We start from the raw sequence: 20,758 nt of genomic DNA on the forward strand, positions 1-20,758 counted from the left end.
TATGCAGAAAGGAGCAGAAGTGAAAGTACAAAAAGTGCTGGGTAGGAAGACTGCAAGACCAATAGATAAAGAAGAATACAGAAAAAAAAAACACACCCTGTGACCGATACCCTGAAAGAAGGAGACAAAGACACAAGGTGGAGAGCACAACTAGAAAAACAAGGGTAGACGGGAAGAGATATGAACAAAAAGGAAGAAGGTCAGAGAGCATGTTTGCATCCAGAGAAACAGAAGGAAAAGGAGAAATGCTTTAGTGGAGATGTCTGCCAGTGGCAGGGACACTGGGTTAGACCTCACTGACTGAACAGACTTTGTCAGGCATATCTTTTCAAGTACAAGATAAAGTAGACTGCTTTGCCCTCTTTTAAAAACAGTCTTTTACAGTATTTAGGATGCTTCCTGCATACTGATGTATCACAGTGCAAACAATGCCTTAGGCTTAATCTGCAAGGCTAAAGGCAAGTCTGACCACATATTCAAGTACTTACACTTCTAAATTCACATCAAAACGTTTCTAACCCTGCAATTTCACATATACACTTCAGTTTGCTTTTCTAATAAAAACACTGAATATTTATGGCAAGTCTGGAGACATTTCATCTTAAAAAACTCCTAAAACACCCATTCATCCAAATTCCCTCGAGCTCATTGCCAATATTTGTTCTTCTTGTTTTCCATATTTCTCCCTCTAAAGCTAGCATGCCAAGGGGAAGGCTGAGTTATAAAAGTCAGGGTCAGTTACAGAAAAAGAAAAGGTTCCCATGAAGTGCAGATGATGTTTGCAAATCTTATCACAAATGGAACCCTCATCCTTCCCAGAGAGTATTAATTAGACTAATGAGGTTACATGAAACTGATTCTGCATATCTAAATTGTCAAAGTAATGCATATGTTTGCACCCAGCAAGTCCTGCTGTTAGGACTCCAGCTACAAATACAGAATATGCTATAAAATCCTTATTAACACCCTGTCTCATTTGCATTCCAATGTGTTTTTGAAGGCTTACATTTTCATAAACAACATGTTCTCGTTAACAGCAAGGCCAAGATTTTGTTTCTTTTCCAAAGTTTACTTTTAAATTAAACTTCTCCATTGCTTTGGCTCTCTGAGAAAATTTTCAGTTTAAATCCATATGGGTTTCTCTTTTGATCACACTAGCTAATGTTGAATTTTTGCATCCTATGTGTCACTACTGTAGTATTTGAACTTAAAGAGAGCTTAGGGAGATGCTGGTTCATTTATCCTAGTAGAGGGAGTTTTTCAATGCAACACCAGTGTAACCATAAACATATAATCAAAGTGTCAAAAAAAATCCAAACAAATTAGGCAAAAGTCACTAATGGGCAGAAAGGTATGATGATTTGGATAATTTACAGTGTTGGCCTGATAAGCCAATGCACATATTTTGGCCAGTCACAGGCTGTCATAGTGGAAATAAAATTAGAATAAAACAGAATTAAATCAATCAGTATTTTCAATGAATTCATAAATCAAACATTTATAATTAATGTAATAACTGAATTATTGTATAAAAAGCAATTTAAGTTTCAGGTTATTAAAGTTGCATTCAATATATTGAACTTTCATTCAATATTTTTCATCCAGAGCCTTACCATTTAATATATTCCATTTTCATTACATATATTCACAGGTCATTCAATATATGAAGACTCATGACAATAATAATTGGTCTTTGATAGGCCACACAAATGAATGGAAGTCAATAAAAGAAAAAAAAAAACATGGAAACACCACATGTGTGTTTGTGTGTAATTTTATATACGCAAAGTTTTAACATTTACTATTTTTTCTTAACGTTCAATATTTAATTTTTGTATTGAAAATCTTCTTTTTAGATTGATTGAAAAATAATTGTTCAATTTATCTATAACCTACATAATTAATAGCCTTATTGTTAAACACAAAATGTGTGCATTGCCTCCTAGGCATTGAAATCATGTACCGGTATGTATGTTTTGAATACACATACTTCAGGATTAGACCACTAATTGCATCGGTTCCTCAATACTTCTACAACATCGTTGATTTGACTCTTTCACAAATAAATGCACAGATAAAAATAAACATGTACTGATATTTGACAAACAAAATCCAACATCCTTTTTAATTTTATGTCACAGAAATAATTAAAAATGAATAAATGCCAAGGGCTGCTGTCATTTTTCGGGTTATTTTGGAGCATTTTGATGCATTAGTTAAAAACAACCAGAGTAGAGGAGCTCCACCATTTTATTTGCCTCCACGGATGTTGTCTTATCAGATTTCCTGACACTTATTGTGTGTATGTCCTGCACACACAAGCAGGCAAACAGACACTTATCTGCCAGAATAGCCTTACATTAAAAAGGGTTTGACATGCAGGGAAATACCAACAATAGTAAAACAAATTGTGCATGCAAACATGCACAGGAACCAGACACAGCGATATAAGAGCCACAATGACACCCTCACACACGTTATGCAGGAAAGAGATTGTTTTTGCACAACAGCTTTTCAAATATGTGGTTTATTGTGATATTCACTAAGCCAAAAACCTCATGATGAAGCAGGTTTGAAACACACAAAAAATGTACACACAAATGCCAAATCTAGGTTGTCTTGCTGCAGGATGAATGCTTTTTAATATTAAGCTGTCAGATGGGAGAGGGGTGAGTCACACTAAATGGCTAAAGAGGCTTTCAACACATAAGAAAAAATACACACACAGCAAAAGATAATACTAAGTCAATCCAGATGAAGACTCATTGTCTAGGTGGCCTTTGTAACCATCATCATCGCTGTAAGGGTTGAGCTTTAAACTTGTTGAAATGAAATTTTCTGGTGATTTTGAAGTCCTCCAAAGTGGAATTTAAGAGGAATTTCATTCACCGCCAATAGCCCTCAACCTTTGTTTTTAACTTAAGGGGATACTGTATAAAAGAAGGATACTCAGGTTCTAAGTATATTTCATAACTTTAGTGAGGAAAAATGTGTTTTGATAGGTGCCCTCAGAAATCTGACTTTTTGCTTGCATATGCAGGCCAAGATGCCCACAATTACCTTTCATTTTTAATCAGAATAGACTGATGCAAACTATGTGTGTATTTCAAGCACAGGTTGATGTTCTATGGAAGTATGGTATGTATATACCGGTATGTACTGTTTATTCTTTTGAGGAGTTATTTTTGTTTTATTTGTGTATAAACTGTTCTCTTTCGAGTGTCATGATGTGCTTTCATTAGCTTGTCAACATTCTACAGCAGTGGTTCCCAACCTTTTTTGACTTGTGTTCCCCTTCGGGCATTTTTTTATAGTCAACAGTATTGAAGATTGTCCAAAAGTGGAACATAAATTAACTGAAATAAATACAATTTTACTTAATCTTTTTATTTAAGAATTTCCTGTTTATAATTTCATTTTATTTAGCTTTCCATCTAAAAAAACGAAACAAAAAAACAATGTAAATATGTTGCCTGGAAGTTAATAAGGAATCAAAATAAATAAAAAATAAAATCATACTATAAACCTGTATTTACAAACCTGAGGCTCCTCTGAGTAACTCCCTTATAATCACATTTAAACTTAATGGATCAGGAACAAAATACTGAACAATAATTATAGTCAAAGTGACTTAATTACTTTTACTTTGTTTTCATCAAGACACCTGAGCTACTTTGATGAGCTCCGATAAATCAGGGTGAAAAACAGCTGATCCCAGGCTTTTCGCTACATCCAGTCTGTTCCTTTGTTTGGTACTTAAGAAATAAAATATTTCCATGTACCCCTTGCAATGCACTGGCACACCATTAGGGGTATGCGTACCCCTGGTTTGGTATCACTGTTCTATATCATGAGGCTGCCACCACCATGGTTCACTGAGGGGATTTTGTTAATGGGGTGATGGGATGTACTGTGCTTACCCTAGACCTAGAAATAGCATAACCCTCCCTGGTCTTTTTAATTCTAGTCTATCTGACCAGAGCCTCTTTCTCTACTCATTTCAGGCATCACCCGGATGCCTTCTGACAAACTCTAACCTTGCAAAGATATTTGGTGGACAACCCTCTCTTGGTAGGTTTGTTACGACAGGCTTTCCATTTGATCTCGTTAGACTGGAGGGTGAACTGGGGGAATATCAAAAATGTACACATTTATTTTACAACTGATCTTGTATTTCTCAACAGCTGACATGTTTGGAGAGCTCATTTGTCTTCATGGTGTGACGGCTCTTGGTTAGTCTAGTTGCAGCTTATGGGGCACTTTCAGAAAAGGTGCTTTATATTGAAAGCTCATGTGAGTCAATGCATCAGAGATTGTGGCCTTGAGATTGCACATAATTGCACTTAATTTCACTAACAGAGGCTTCATAGTGAAAGAGTGTAAATACATATGAATAAGGCATTTAGTTTCTACTTTATCATTAATATTTGTACATAGATTTTCTATATTCTACTTCAGCAACTTTGGCCTTTTTTGATTTTCTTATTTCTTAAAATCAGATTTAAAAAACATTTTAACTAAAGACAAGACAAGAACAAGTTAGGTAAAAAGCCAAGAGCATAAATAACTTTGAAAGGCATGGTTGAACCATATGAGCAAAGTTTTACTGTCTGACTGATGGCCATAACTTTAAATGGAACTTTCCCTTTAGACATACGCCATTAAAAACACTAAAAATAGCTTTGCTGAAGACATTAGGAGATACAAGAGACAGCTAATTGAATATACGAGCTGTTTCCATTTGCTTTAAAGTAGATGGATCTGTTTGGCTTAAGTGCATTTATAAATGGCGGGCATACAGCTTTAATTTATTTAATGTGCACAAAGAAAAGATTTAAGTCTCCACCTAGCTTTCACATTGTTAATTGGTGTAAGCTGAAGAATTCAAAGTAAGCAGATGGTCAGAAAGCAATACGGTGATACATTAAATAAAGCCATATTTCGGTTCTATAGATATTAGCTTTAGCTTACTATTCGCCAAAAAATGTTTTCAACAATTCAAATTCAAAAATATGTGCAATTTTAATTTGTAGCATTCTGCTCTGGCAAACAAACTGAAATATCTTCATATCAGCATTTAAGCCCTGCTTCTTTTCAGCGATATCACAAAGTAGCCTGATTCACAAGATGATAAACATGTAATTTCACAGGCATTCTCACTAACTTAACTTTTAAGTTAGCACACATGTAATCCTTAAATCCCTTGTCCCACCTAATGATTCAGCTACCAAAGAAGCAGTATCCGCCTCTCAAAGGAAGAGCAGCAGTGATGAGGGCAAATCAGGGATGATTGCTTTATCACAGAAATCAAGAGTAATCTCTAGTAACTACCTTTTATTATTCCTAATTTATTAGTGCATGATCTCTTTATATGTGCATCCCTGATTGATTATCTGACTCCATTAAAAATTAACATGTATATGGTTAAATATATAACTAATGTGTCAAAACTCAGAACTACAAGCACAGAAAATGGCAGATTGGTTAAAAAAAGTATTTATTTATTTTTATCTTTGTTTTTTGTTCACACTGTAGAAGTATTAACCAGAATTCATCATGCTACTATAAATAATTGGAGTCCATTTCTTCTGGTCAGCCTCCTGATCTTTATAAAGTTATAGTGGAGCTATGACCGTATTATCCATATTTCTTCTGGGAGACACTGTTTACATGCAATGCTGGTTGGAGACTCAAATAAAATTCATGCAAAACATAATGGGATACAGGATTACAGTGGGAAGTAAATGAAAGTAAATGACTTACCCTTGCAAATTATAGTAACTTATTCTTTTAAACCAGAGAGTGCGCAGAGGAAACATCATTTACTAAACAGCTATAAGAAATAATGTGTTCGAAGAGTTGCACATACACAAGCACAAATGTGATTTTAAGGCTGCTGTGCCTTAAAATGATCACGTTAATGGTTTCAGGTGGGTAACATTTCTCCTTATATCACGGTTATGGAGATTTATGACATTCCAACATTTCAAATTATACCAATTTTTTTTTCTTTTAGAAGCAACTAATTTTATTTATGTAAATCAAGGACAAAGGCGTGCCCTGCAGCAGAGAAGCAAGTCCAGACAAGGGCTGCTAAATGCAAATACATTTATAGGACTTTAAGCAATACTTCAGGCAAGACTTTTAAAACTTAAAAACGTTATGCCCAGCAGGATCTGTGTATGTATTTCTTTGCACTTTTATGACAAAATATCTTAACAGGTCGCTGGTATCAGCAACGCAGCTCGAGGTTAGTAAAGGGTATAAAAGGCTTCTTTAGTCTGAGTCTGTCATGGTGATGCTATAAATATTAAGGGTGAGGAAAAAGGCACAAAATATTGCAAAACATAGAGAGGATAAAAAAACAACCTTTGACCAAGTTTCTTTAACTGGAAATGCACCAAACTAATGTGCCAACTAAAAAAAAGTATTCTGAAATACTTTCTTCTTCTTTATAGTCTTGAATTAAACTATTTTTTATCAACACTTTGTAAGAACACAAAAGAAAGAGATGACTGGGAATATTTAATGCTTTTACTAATCAAAAATGCAAATGCAGGCAAAGGGAAAGTTCGGCAGTCATTACTTTTTGTCAATCAGTGATAAAATAACAATTACAAGAAAACTTACTTGTCCCCATAATTTTGTCTTAAACATTTATTTCTATTTGCAGGTAATTCCCTGGACGGTAGCAGTAATGGACTGCACTTACCTTTGCATATACAATTAAGCCTGTGATCGAATTCTGTGGATAAGTGCACCAGACCTGAAAAGCTTACCTTTTAAAGGCTTCACGCTTTTTACACTCTAAACCTCCCTTGAGAATTAGACAATTCTGGTGCATATACGATCAAGCGAAACCCAGATCTATTTACAACACAAGAAACATTTGAAGTCTTGGCTGAACTGTTTTTTGAACATCAAGGGTCCCGACACAGTTCATGTCTGCTCTCTTCATTATGAGTCAACACAGTGAATCTTCAGAGCAGAAATAAATCTGAATAAAAAAAAAACATAAAAAAAACAAACACACAGTGTTCAAAGTTCACAGATGGCTGTTGTATGTTGTCCAGAGAAGAAACAGATGAAGTACTTTAGATTTAGATGAGTATAAAAGAAAAAAAAATACAACACAAGACTACAAGACTTCTGTCAAAACTGTACATATTTGACAAAAGTTGGAAGCTAAAGTTCCAAATACTTAAAGAGTAGTTCTAAATTCTTGCTTATGTGAAATGATAAAAAAATATTGAGAGAATACTAATATTGACAAAAAGAAGTAGAGGAAAAAAAAACCTTGACTGGAAGAGTGGCAAGTGCCTCACTTTCCTACCTCCAGGTTTACCTAATTAGATAAGGCCTGGGGAGAGCTCCAAACCACAGCAGATGGGGTGAATCCCTGAAGCATGTCAAGGTAGATGTCACAGGCTACAGAAAAAAAAAAAAAAGAGAAAGCCGCAGCCAAAAAGAAAACCAGGGCAGAAAGAGGAAATTCTAAACATAACACTCTCCTTGACCACAAATAACTGTTGCATTTACAATAGGAAGGGGTTTTAGACCTAAATAAATACAAATCTAGCCTCAATCATGAATACTTTTGAAAAAGGAAAAAAAAAAAAAAAAACATGGTTGTCTCTTGCCAGATATTAGATATGTGTTGACAATCTTTCCTAAGATATCAAAGAGTGACAAATAAAATCAAAAGCAGCTCCAGGTAATTTTCGATTGGCGCTCCCCTGACAGGGCCCTTTAAATCAGTATTGTTGAATACACTTGCTGCTCCACCCGAAAGCTTAAGTACTGTCACTCACAGCTGAAAGAAGCATAACATGGTCAAATGTCGAAAGAACTGGGTAGTGCATTCATGTTTGGTTTGGGGTCTATATATATATATATATATATATATATATATATATATATATATATATATATATATATATATATATACACAATATATAATCTATAATCACCTATGGGTAGCACAGCAGGGGGCATTAGAGCTGCCTTAAAGCTGTTTGTCTTATCAGGAGAATGAGAACAGAGCACCGACCCTAGAATGCCACGTTGTCGGTGGCACAGAAACTTAGAGGTGTGGTTTTTCAAACACAGCCACTAGGGGGAGATGACAGGCCACTCAATTGTCCCATAAACAAATACATGTAAATACATGTAAACAACACAATATAACTTCAATTAAATCAAACCTCTGAAATCAAACTGTCTACTTGTGAATCAACACCGATTGGTTCAATAAAGTAGTGGTTCTGCAGGTGTGGGACCTCAGACTACTTCTCAGTACCTATGCCTTCTGGCTCATATTTTGATCACTTTTGGATGTCGATGGAGCTCTCACACCCGTGGTAGCAATAGGTGGACTCTCCAACCCACACAAGTGGTTCAGGTAATGCAGCTCATCCAGGATGGCAAATCAATGCGAGCTTTGGCAAGAAGGTTTGCTGTGTTTGTCAGCGTAGTATCCAGAGGCTGGAGGCGCTACCAGGAGACTGGCCAGTACACCAGGAGATGTGGAGGAGGCCATTAGAGGGCAACCACCCAGCAGCAGGACCACTACCTCCACATTTGTGCAAGGAACAGGAGGAGCACTTCCAGGTCTCTGCAAAATGACCTCCAGCAGGCCACAAATGTATAAGTGTCTGCTAAAAACAGTTAGAAACTGACTCCATGGGGATGGTATGAGGGCCCAAACTCCACAGGTGGGGGTTGTACTCACAGCCTAATACCATGCAGGACGCTTGGCATTCACCAGAGAACAACAGGATTGGAAAAGTCGCCACTGGTGCCCTTTGCTCTTCACAAATAAAAGCAGGTTCACACAGAGCACAATGATGGACGATACAGAGTCTGGAAACACCATCGGGAGCGATATTCTGCCTGCAACATCCTTCAGCATGATGGGTTTGGCAGTGGGTCAGTAATGGTGTGGGGTGGCATTTCTTTGTAGGACCATACAGCCCTCCCTGTGCCTGCCAGAGGAAGCATGTCTGACATTAGGTACTAAGGTGAGATCCTCAGAACCCTTGTGAGGCCATATGCTGGTGTGGTTGGCCCTGGATTCCTCCCAATGCCGTACAATGCTGGAATTTATGTGGCTGGAGTCCGTCAGTAGTTCTTGCAAGATGAAGGCATTGAAACTCTATTCTCCCACACTGCAAAAAGTTCAATCTGTAATGCTATGCTCTCTCTGCTTATTCTCATTATAGCTTCATGTGGTCTGTTCCTGTTTGGCTGTGACACCATCCTGGAGAGAAATATCAGCTGTGCTGCTGCCATTACATTAACACCTTTGTTTATAGATGTTCAAAGTTCGGCTGTTTTTCAGTGTAGTCCTATTTCTCTGACTGTGAATGGCTGGATGTGCTCTCCTCATCCTCTGAAATGGGAGCTGGCTTTTAGCTCATCTGCCTGGCTGTGTGTTTCCTGGACAGGGGGGCGCCTGTGGAGCTTGTTGTACATTGGCGCTATATAAATAAACTGAACTGATTTGAAGCTATGGACTGGCCTGCCCGTTCCCCAGACCTGAATCCCACTGAGCACATCTGGGACATCATGTCTCGATCCATTCAACAGCGTGACGTTGCACCACAGACTTTTCAGGAGCTTGTTTCATCAGAATCATGTCCATGCATTGTAGGGAGGTCATACAGACATGTGGCCACACACAATACTGAGCCTCATTTTGGCCTTATTTTACATCAAAGATCAATCAGCCTGTTGTGTAGGGACTCCAAATCCAGGCCTCCCTTGGTTAAAAAATTTGATTTCTAATGTTGATTTCTGTGTAATTTTGTAGTCAGCTCATTCTAAAGACCAAAGTATGCAATGAGAATATTCCTTTCATTCAGCTCTCAGATGTGTTATTTGAGTGTTCCCTTTATTTTTTGAGCAGTCTATATTCTCCATCAGAGGGACTTAGAAGGAAATATATTGAGGTGAAAATGTTAGGGCTGTTTTAATAGGCACTATTAGACTGACCTCACAAAATCAAAGATTTGATGTAAATGTAAAGATGCATTTTTGACAAAGGCAAAAATAAGACAAGGAGGGAAGTTTAATGCTTCAAACCATGCACTTTTCTAATAAAAAAATATGTAAATATAAAGATTGATAGTTAATGTCAAAAGAAATTAATAAATACATTTTTTTATCAACAACATATGCATCTACTGCGGCAAAGCAGGATGGAGAAATAAAATGCACAAATAAAAAAAAAAAATAATAATTGCCTAAGGTACTGTATCTCCTGTAATCTGATGTAAAGTATTTGGAACAATGAAAACAGCCCTCAAAGAGAAAGGAGGTTGGATAAAGGGAATCATGTCAGTTGAACCTGTAGAAAAAGAAAAAAAAGAAAAAAGAAAAACCCTTATTCAAATGGAAAGTGAAAAGATGAAGATGTGTGTACCTGTGTGTGTGTGTGTGTGAACAAATGCAAGCACCAGCAAGGAGCTCCAAAACCCTTCCAAATATTTTCCATAGTCATTTCCTGCTGTGTAAGCATCTAGGCACATCAAATGAATGAGACGTCTGACAGGTCTCATTCTCTAACTCTCATATTTCATCCTTTCACAACCTTTTTTCCCCCCTCACCACACTCTGTCTCGTTTGCCAAAATTCTTTTTTATCTCCTCACATTTCTTCTGACTCAGCCACTTTAGCCTGTCCCCTTTCTGTTTGTCCTGTTTGTCTTGCTTACCACCCCCTTTCCAATTCACTCCAGATGAGTTTGGCTGCTCCATTTTAGCAAAGAAAGCAGGCCATGCATGTTTTTTGCTAAAGAAGAGGCAGTAGCTTACCTGGCACTATCCAACTCATAGTTTTAACAGGTGTGGGCACATGCCAGCTTTACATTGTGTGTTACGTTTGCTATAAAATTTATATTTTAATTCATACCTACATACAGACACATGCAACCCATGTTGCATGTCTTTTCCCTCATGCTTACATCACTTGGGATGGCCACATCGATTGCTATGGCTGGTCTCTGCTGGTTATCAATGATTACAGTGCCCAGTTGTTGGCCATTATTATTTTGTCTGATTGTATGTTTCGATATTCGCTTCACTGGCAGTGAAGCAAATATCGAAACAGATTCCATTTGCACGTGAAGTGAGTGTGTCCTTTGTCTTTCAATTTAATAATATACACTTATCTGGAAAGAGGTAAGTATATAGTATACAGGTAAAGATCTTTATGAGACCTAGTTTCACAAAAAAAAAATGTATATGTGCTTTATGTGTGCTTTTGTAACAGTGACATATAAAATTGAAATACAGTTAACCAGAAGAGATGTTATTTATAATTTTGACCCAGAGCTAGCTGATAAATCCAACAGACTAATTCAAATGCATGATTTAAAGCTTATGTATGTGCACGCACTGTGATTGCTTTTACTGATTTTCTAAACTTTCCGGAGGGCAGTTCAGGAGTAATGATGGAAAATTAATGTTACATGCAAAATAGTGAGTTTCTCAACCGTCACACTGCCTCCTAATGAGAGGGGAAAGATGGTAGGGGTGTGAGAGAGGCAGAGAATGACAGTAAACTAGATGGCTGTAAAAAAATAAAAAAAACAAACAGTGTGAAAAGAGAGATGGGTGTGAATTATAACAGAATGTGAGTGATGGCCTTGTTAACATATACCAGATTCATGCCAACTGAGATCCATCTATCTTTCCGGCAGCATTTTACAACTGTACACATTGAAAAATAATTACTAAAGTTACTACATCATAAAATTGTTATTTTTACAACACTGCAGTCGCATCATTATTCAGTAGCACATACCCATCCTTTGGTACCATCACTGCATTGCAGACATATCATTACATAGAATTCTCTTGAGCCACTAGTGCAGAGGCTTCCTTTCCTCCATAGTAATGTTAAAAACTATACTGCCTTCTTTGTCTACATCTAATTACTAAGCAGCCTGGAAAACTTTCTACAAAAAACAAGTTAGGCCAACTTAACTGAAACTGGAATGTTTAGCCACACATCTTTCCACATGAAGCTTATTTTTCAAATTTTTTTTAGCGTTAAAAACACTGTAAAAACACTGAGTGGGTAACTCCTCCCATTTTTACGGTGTTAATTTGGGATGCAGATTTTTAAATTCATCTGAATTAATCTGAGGTGGATTGATTTTATTAGTCAACTAACAATCAATGTCTACTCCATTTGAACCATATTTATTTTGCACTCCACTGAACCTTTTCATGTTAATGCCTTTTTTTCTACACTGTTTACATGCTCATCACTGCTGCACTTTATAATGTTTCTTTCACTGTTGTAAGCTGTAAGCAACGTAATTTCGTTTTGTACACACTCGGTGTATACAAAATTACAAAAAATTTTGTCTAAGTGATAAGCTGCCATTTTCTTAACCCTTTTAGGCTCCAGTCCTAACCCTTAAAACTAGACTATTGTTTTGTATTAAGAGGATGTTTTCATAACATTAAGTTTTTTTTGTTGTTTTTTGTAAACAATATGCCGAATTTAAAAACGAAATACATCGTTATAGTTTAACAATCTATTGATCCAGTCATACTAAATACTGAATGGATTACACACAAAAAATTTTCTCTTACACAATAGAAAATTTGGAACTAATTCATAAGATATAAGAGAAACAGATTTGGTAACTAAATAAAAAAAGATGCAGAAAATATGTGAATCACTTAAAGCTACAGTGTGTAATAATTACAGGGATATACAGTCAGAAATGTAATATATTATACATAACTATGTTATTTATCATCATCTACGAGCTCAGCCTCTTAACCTTAATATTTGCGTTGCCTTAGAATTCGTTATTTATAATTACATAGGAGCGGGTCTCGCAGCCATGGAGGCAGACATCTTTGCGCTACGGCAGCGCAGAGCCAACAAACTAGCGATTGCGAGATCGCCCATTACGCTCGAAAGTAACAACGGCAAGTTGAGAGAGATGAACTAAGACGGTACTGAACAATAGATGGCAGTATTAAAATTATCTATGTAAACAAACCTCATCACTTCAGAAGGTAGGTGATGCGGACGTCGTGGAAGACATTTTGTGTAACGCTCGCTGTACTGTTGGGGGGGAGAAGCGGTGGGGGGGAGATGTTCATGTTGCTGCGGTCTGCCGTCTGGACGTTAGATGTCGCTGAAAATTACACACTGTCGCTTTAAATTTCTAATTATCAGAAATTTAAAATTATCATTAAAAGATATCACCGCTTTGCTGGTGAAGATTCTCAGTCATCCAAGTTACAACTCTCAACTCTATAACGCAGCGCTAGAGTTGTTTTCTTCCTGCTATCATCTCAGTCCTCATCGCCATGCAGGTGGTCAAAACATCGTGCCTGTTAAGCCAGCCATACAATGACCTCAATGACTCCCCATTTCTGGCCATAACAAGGCTTCTGTTGGGCTACTCTATAAAGCCTGGAACACAACACTACTAAGAGACATTTTGAATTGAGAAAGCTTTCTGGATGGATATGAAACGTCTTCAATTTGGAAAAGAAATTTCAGTGGTTTGTTTTTAAATTTTTTTTGGAATAAATGCCAATTTGTTTCAAAGAAGTGGACAACAACTGTAATATAGCTCTCTGTGTCATCCAACACAGTGCTGGGAGAGACTTTATGCTGTTAGCAGTACTTTTAAACAGGTGGTTCTGGTTGCTCTTAAAAGAGAGGTTAAAACTTGGCTCTACAAGAATGCATTAAATTACAAAATTCCCCCCACATCTACCGTGCTAATTGCTAGCATTTCTCTTCTATCATGTTACCTATGTTTTGCATAATTTCCTTCATTTTTTATAATCACATTCTCACCTTCCAAGCAGAGTAGATAAGTTAACGCTGCTCTACATGTCCTCCATGCAGCAGGGCTAAATATGCACCATTTAGGTGATAACTTAAGGAATTCATTGAAAATTCATATTTGCATACAGAACTGCATAGAGTGAATTCTGCTTAGTCGCCATAAAACAATGCAACTAATCCCTGGAAAGGACTCTAGATGGATTCATGCTTCTGATCTAGCATGCCTCCTCCAGCATTATTTCTCTTGCAAACAGTAGTGAAGCTCCGTTTAAGGATAACACCCCTCTACTGGGCAGCCGCAATGCTACAACACTGAAAGAAATTCCTTCTATCTGATTGGACAAATTTTAATCTAAAAAAAAAACCAAAACAAAACACGACAATTGATCATAAGTTGATTAATTGTTTATGTCCTTAGCATTAACCAACAACCCATTTAGCTAATTTTGGTAGGAGAAAAACTGCTAATGTAAATAAAATATTTTTTTTTTTCAGTAACACTAACCCATGAAGTTGCAAAGGAATTCTAAAGTGTCTTGTAATTGAAAACCAGCATTTTTATTTTACCTCAGTAATCTGTTTTTACTTTGTAACTGCAATGGAAATGAAGTGAGGCTAAAGAAGCGCCCCAGACTATTACTTTGGCCCCTATAAAAGGTTCCTGCAGTTAAGGCATGCCTCTAAAAAGCCATAATTACAATCTATGGGTGGCTGATATGATGATATTAGACTCTGAACCATCTGAATGTGGTGAAGACCTGCCAAAGCAAAGACTATGTTGTACGTCTGTGAGGGACAATCTTTTTTTTTTCTTCTATAAAAAGAGTGCACTTTACCTAAGTGCTCTCGCTGTTGTTCAAAGCCGTCAGAAATCAAATGCACTAATGTCTTGAAATAGGATGAGATATTTATTAAATATAAATTGCTTTTGGTACAAGTTGGCAAAATTGAACAAATGTATTTATGGAAAAATGATTTAGCCTGAATACTTTTTTTTTTTTTTACATGTATCTGTTTAGAAACTATATTTTAAAAGACATTGTGATAAAATTACGATTGCAATCTGCTTTAGTAAAGTCAGGATTTTATTCTTTTGTTTCCCCTCTCCACAAATATATTAGTTTCCCCTTTCAGATTGTTGAAATCTAAGCCTGGTTTTTCATACAAAAGCATGTCCATTCTGTTTCCTGTAATGCAAGGAGGGCTGTGATGCACGTGTCAAGTTACATGTAATTAAAACTCAATTTGCCTCACAGCTACAGTGTAAGACTACATAATTTGGTAAATTAAGTACTTGTCTTAGTTTGAGAACTCATTATGGTTCTTTTATTTTTATTTTTTTTAAGTGTTCACATAAGAGGATAAAAAAGCAAGTTGAGTGTGGTCAGAGTGTTTGGATTGTCGTTATGTATACTTGATTGATGAAGCTCATTAATACAAAATCAAGGTGAGCAGAATTATTTTAACTAGTTGCAATTTAGTTAGTTTTGATGTGTTTCTTCATCGACATTATGTTCCCATACAGTGTTTCTTGCTTTTTCTTTTATGCATCTTTGTTAGTCAAAAAGCAATATTCATATGTTTAAAATACACAATAATTTTTGTTTAGCAAATTTTGATCTTAGCAAATGTATTATCATACATCGTTTAAAAAAAGTATTTTAAGATATTTGCCTTTTAGCTATCTGAATATACAGAGTGATAAAGAAACAACTTGCAGGCAATCAAAAAGAAAAATATAATAAAACCAATCATCACTAAAGTTATTTCAACTTGTCCTTGGCATTTCCTTGAAGTTTAGTTAACGAAGCTAAAATGAGCCAAACCAAAGTCAGTTTATATTTAAGTTACACCTAATCATATCAATATGAATCAAAAGGAAAATGTCTGCACACTTTAAATAAAACCAACCTTTGAATGAAGAAATCAATCAGAACAAACTAAAATGTCTATTTTAACCAAATAAGGCTATACTTACTTACAAAAATCAAGGAACAAATCAAATTTTTTGGAAAAAAGGGGGTTACATTTTTGTTTAATATTCTTATCCTTTCCCCAAACCCCAGAAGAAAATCATTACTTCTACCCTTCTAAATATGCATGTGGTTAATTATGCATCTTGTTACCACTGGCTAATCTGCATAAGACTCCCATGTATTAAGTCCCTCTCATTAACATTCAGAGGGCCATCACGCAGGTGTGCCAAATACCAAATAAGTTCACTGTACAACATATTGTAGCTGAAAGGAAAAAAAAAAAAAAAAAAAAAAAAAAAAAAAAAAAAGAACAACACACACGCACACAAACAAGATTCTTATAAACAACGCTGGAAGTGCAACCAAGTATGATTATTCAGACGTGTCCAGCAACATGTAGACATGTGCTCTCTCAAGCGTACAGACTCCTAAAAATGTACATGTGCACATACAGGCACTAGCGGTGGACACCTACCAAGAAGCAGACACATTATGCAACCCCAATGACAGAAGGTCCAGGTTCCCTTGAATGGGTGGCAATTCGGCCTGTGCCAACTCATTAAGAGCACAGCTGGCCATGTGGGTTGGAGTGGAGTAAAGCCACAGGGGTTCTCAGATGAGCTTCCAGTAGAATTTCACACAATTGTCAACAAGACACAAAGTTATTTCAGGCATGTTGTGTATTATATTATTTATACCTATTCAAATTGCAGAGTTATTTGACTAAAGCTAATTAAGCATCTGTAAGTTTTTGCTTCTCCTTTGCTTGTAGAAATGTCTTCAGAAATCAGCCCTGGATCTCATATTTACTTTGTGAAAAAAGCATTAAAACCTTTAAGCCTCTGGAAGAATCTAAATATTATCTTCCTTCACTATAAATAAAACCCTTGAGTTTATCCTATAATTCTACAGCAGCTTACTGTATGTATGTGGAGGCTGCAAGTGCTGAAGTAAATGAAGCAGGAGAATAATGTTTTAAATACAACTGAAAGAACGGAAATGTCTATGACATTTGGTCAACTTAAAGGTATAGTGGAGGATTTTTGCAAAGACCCGCATTCTAAACATGCACATGCACAACCCTGTACCCGCTCCCTAGAGGGGAACATTTCTTAAATGCGTGCAAGAGCATGCATGAGCCCATTTGTCCTTGTCCACGCTCTGTTTGAAACTTGCTGTTTCCGCAATGTCCGACTCACCACTGGTAAGAGAAAATGGGGATGAGCGCGAAGGACGGCCTTACATAAACATATCACCAGAAAGCTTGACAATTAGGAATACCAGTTATTTTGATGAGCCACCTGGAAAAAAAACATCCTCCACTATACCTTTAAAATTTTATGTTGTTCCCACTTAAAAAAATGTATTTGTGGTTTGAAAACAATAATTCCACTTTACCTTTTTATGGAAACACAAACTCAAACAATTAGTTTCCAAATAAATACCTAATTCCAGTCAAAAGTAAAAGTGTCTCTATAGGGTTTTATCTTTTTATGCTGTAACTCATGTGAATATGACCTCATTACCTGACTAATTCAAAATAGTTGTGGCAAGCACAGCAATACCATGAGCAAAGTCACAACTGATGTCTACTCAGTTTCAGAATAGAAATATTTATGATGGGCAGTCATTGATTTAAATGTCTCAGATATCGTATAGAGACAATATTAAGAACTCTGAGGTATTTCAGGTTGTTTAACTTGTTAGGCCGGGCATACATTTTACGATATTTTCAATCGTTTTCAATCAGCAATAGCTCAACTGTATGAGGAATTCGCAGGGTTTAATAGTTCACAGCTCATAATGTTTTGTTCTTAACACTGTACGGCCCAACGCTCTGATAAGATCTAAATGCTCTCACACCACGTCCAAAAACCACACGTCGGACTCACTGGACTCGTCAATCTGGATGAAGAAGAACTCCCTTGTTTGCCAATGCGCCGTGCGCGAGGTTCTTGTAAATCGACACGTAGATGCTCGTAGCTCTGCCTTAACAGCAGGATTTGTCCATGAACACCTTATGACTGCTGACTGAATTACAAAAATGTTTGATTTTCTCCCGACCTTACGATTCCTAATCGGGAGATGGTCCTGGGAAGCTAATTGTTCCTTGTTACCCCATGTATACTACATGATGCAAGGCACATGATGAGGCTGAAACTTGTCCTGATCCAAAAAATTCTCGCACGACTCGAACAGTGTAAGTCCAGCCTTCAAAAATAATAACAGGATGCAACTAATGATTTTTACAATTTTAAAAACTAAAGGTACTAAAGTTATCTTGAATAATAAATGCTGTGTCTGTGGTCAATAAATATAGTTGGATCAAAGAAATAAATGCAATTTCACATTTTTGTCACAAATTTACTCCAAGTTTATACGTATATATAATGGAAAAATATATTTTTTTCCAAATTGAAAAATTAAGTTGTAACAAAGCATAAAACGTGTTTATGATCTGTTATAAGTTACAGTTTTACTTTGGATCAATGCAGTTTCTTTTTTGTCTGAAGGTAATAAATCAAAAACTATACTTTCAACCATCATTTAATTTGAGAAAAAGTAATTTAAATGTAACAAATTAGAGCAACTTTTTAAAGTTTATCCAAAGTATCTTTTTTTTTCAGTGTAGGAAGGGACTCACTCAGGTTCCATTTGAGTCCTGTGGTGAATGTTTGGCAGGGTCCACCTACTGGAATTAGGCTACACCACTCTCCCTCCAGGCCGGTGTTCACCCCCAATCTGTGGTCGCCCTGCAGACACATTTCATGAACCTTGTCAAATAGAATGTATGTAATACTGTACCTATGAATGCAATGAAAATGTGGAGCAGGACTCCTTTAACTTTCTGTTCTTTTATCCCTGACTCAGCTTCCACACCCAGTCTCCAAGGGTCATTAAAATAAATGATTACTCTTGTCAAAACTGTAGACCTTGTTTTACCTCCCAAAATATAAACTGACCTTGACATATTGAATTACAGTCTGCTGAGTCATAAAGCATTTCCAAACACAGATTTAACTACACTTGCAAGCAGCTTTTATCTGATACTGAACAGTAAGTAAACAAATTGTGTACATTATGGTGTAAAATAACATATTAGTGTAACTTAAAACAGTCTCATAATTATCTGAGGACTACTTGGCGGTTTTAAGTGTCAGACTAATAAAGGGAGATCTATTTTTGAGGGGCTGTGATATTATTATAAATAAAATGCTTTATGCAGAAGCATTCACAACATTTGTAAGGCTATATTTTTTCCTTAGAAACTAGGTTCGGGAAACAAAATAATAAGAATCACACAATATAGGCTGAGGCAAGAGTCCAACTTTTAGGGCAGGATAATTATTTAGCTGTGCAGAAGCTGGATATAATAAAGCCGCATATTTCTATTTAGAAAAGCTGAAAGAAAGCTTCTCACATTCAGAAGTACATAGCTACACAATGTGACAAAGTTTGATCATTTAAAGCTATGCGGCTGAAGGACGCATAGGACATATAGTGCTTTGCAAAAGAATCCATACATGTTGACAGGATAACTATGGATAGTGCAATCCACAAATCTTAATGAAAGAAGAGTAAGAAGAAAGCCTCATACAATTCAATAATTCTAGCTTCTAGTTTGTCTCAAGCCATGTAGGAGGCACAGGGCAGGACTTAAACAAACTATTTGAATTACCTGCAAAATAATGAGTGAGGATATCGAACTATGGCAACATTTTATTGAGCTGGGACAGGAAAGCCTGTTGCATTGAAAGAACGTTAACAAACAGGGTAACAGTGGCAGAAAACATGCTACCCAGGTTAACAGCCCCAAACATTCAGCCAGCAAAACAATGGATGCTTGTATAGTAGACATGATGTACAGCTGCAAATACAACTCTAATTGAAGCAAAGATTGATCCTACTAAATATTTAGCATGTGGGCTTGAATACAAATGAACTATATATAACAAATATATGATAATTTTGATATTATCATGAACAACCATAATACTGCAAATGGTTGGTTGGAATGCAGTATTTGCTCAATATTATAGCTCCATGATTTGCCTGCTAGATGGAGTCTCACTGCTGTGAATGCAATAAACTGAGAGGAGAAATCAGTTTATTAGTTTAGGTGATAAAAGAGATATTATGGCAGAGTTAGGATAGTGATTTATTGTAACTTATGACCTTCTGACAATATTCAACAATGTCAGCAAAGCAGTTTAATAATGGAAGCCATAAAACGATCAACATTTTTCATAAATTTAGTTGTTAAACATAAAAAAATACATTCAAATTTAACTTTCCAGTTATACACTTGAGTTGGTCTGTCAGATGAAATTCCAATAAAATACATTGCAGTTTGGGATTGTAAAATGAGGAAAGGTTTAAGAGGAATGGAAACTTTTGCAGTGTGCTGTTTCTGACAATAAAATGCTTCTGCTGTAGCATCTTTAAACAAAGTGCTTATAGCAACATCAGTCATCTGAAACTCCAAAAGTGCCACAGATGAACACATCCGGGGGAAACACAATAAACAGCTTAAAATGTATGTTTTAAAAAGGGTTTTCACAGCTTTGCTTGCTTGCACCACAGAGCCAAGGGGAAGAAATAATGGGAAACATCTAAACTATGAAGATTTTTTAGTGCGGAATAAAATCTATGGTTGTTTTCTATACATAAACACAGGCTCTTTGTGTTTGTGTCAAAATAGAAGGCGGGAAACAGAAAAAAACAACAACTAAGAAATATGTTGAGAAAGAATATACCTTATTAATATACCGTATTTTCACGACTATAAGGCGCACTTAAACGTCTTTTTTTTTCCTCAAAATGTGCGGTGCGCCCTATGGTGCGGTGCGCCCTATGTGTGTTGTAACTGCGACTTTTGAGACCACCTCATTGAGGAGATGATGAAAGAGTGGCTGAATGTAAGGAGACCAGGTGTTTTTTTTTTCCACCCCTCA

At 36.3% G+C, this 20,758-nt stretch overlaps 1 protein-coding gene across 1 annotated transcript in view; it reads right to left on the reverse strand.

Moving 5' to 3' along the window:
• The window catches only part of tpk1 (thiamin pyrophosphokinase 1), a 97,328-nt gene that overhangs the window by 12,961 nt on the left and 63,609 nt on the right, over window positions 1–20,758 (reverse strand). The window contains exon 8 of the mRNA XM_015389306.1: window positions 18,448–18,556. Coding sequence (XP_015244792.1) covers window positions 18,448–18,556 — 109 coding nt within the window. The remainder of the gene's footprint in view (window positions 1–18,447; window positions 18,557–20,758) is intronic.

The sequence above is a fragment of the Cyprinodon variegatus genome, unplaced genomic scaffold (genome assembly GCF_000732505.1).
Source record: "Cyprinodon variegatus isolate N-32 unplaced genomic scaffold, C_variegatus-1.0 Scaffold20, whole genome shotgun sequence".
In the NCBI taxonomy this organism is placed as follows: domain Eukaryota; kingdom Metazoa; phylum Chordata; class Actinopteri; order Cyprinodontiformes; family Cyprinodontidae; genus Cyprinodon; species Cyprinodon variegatus.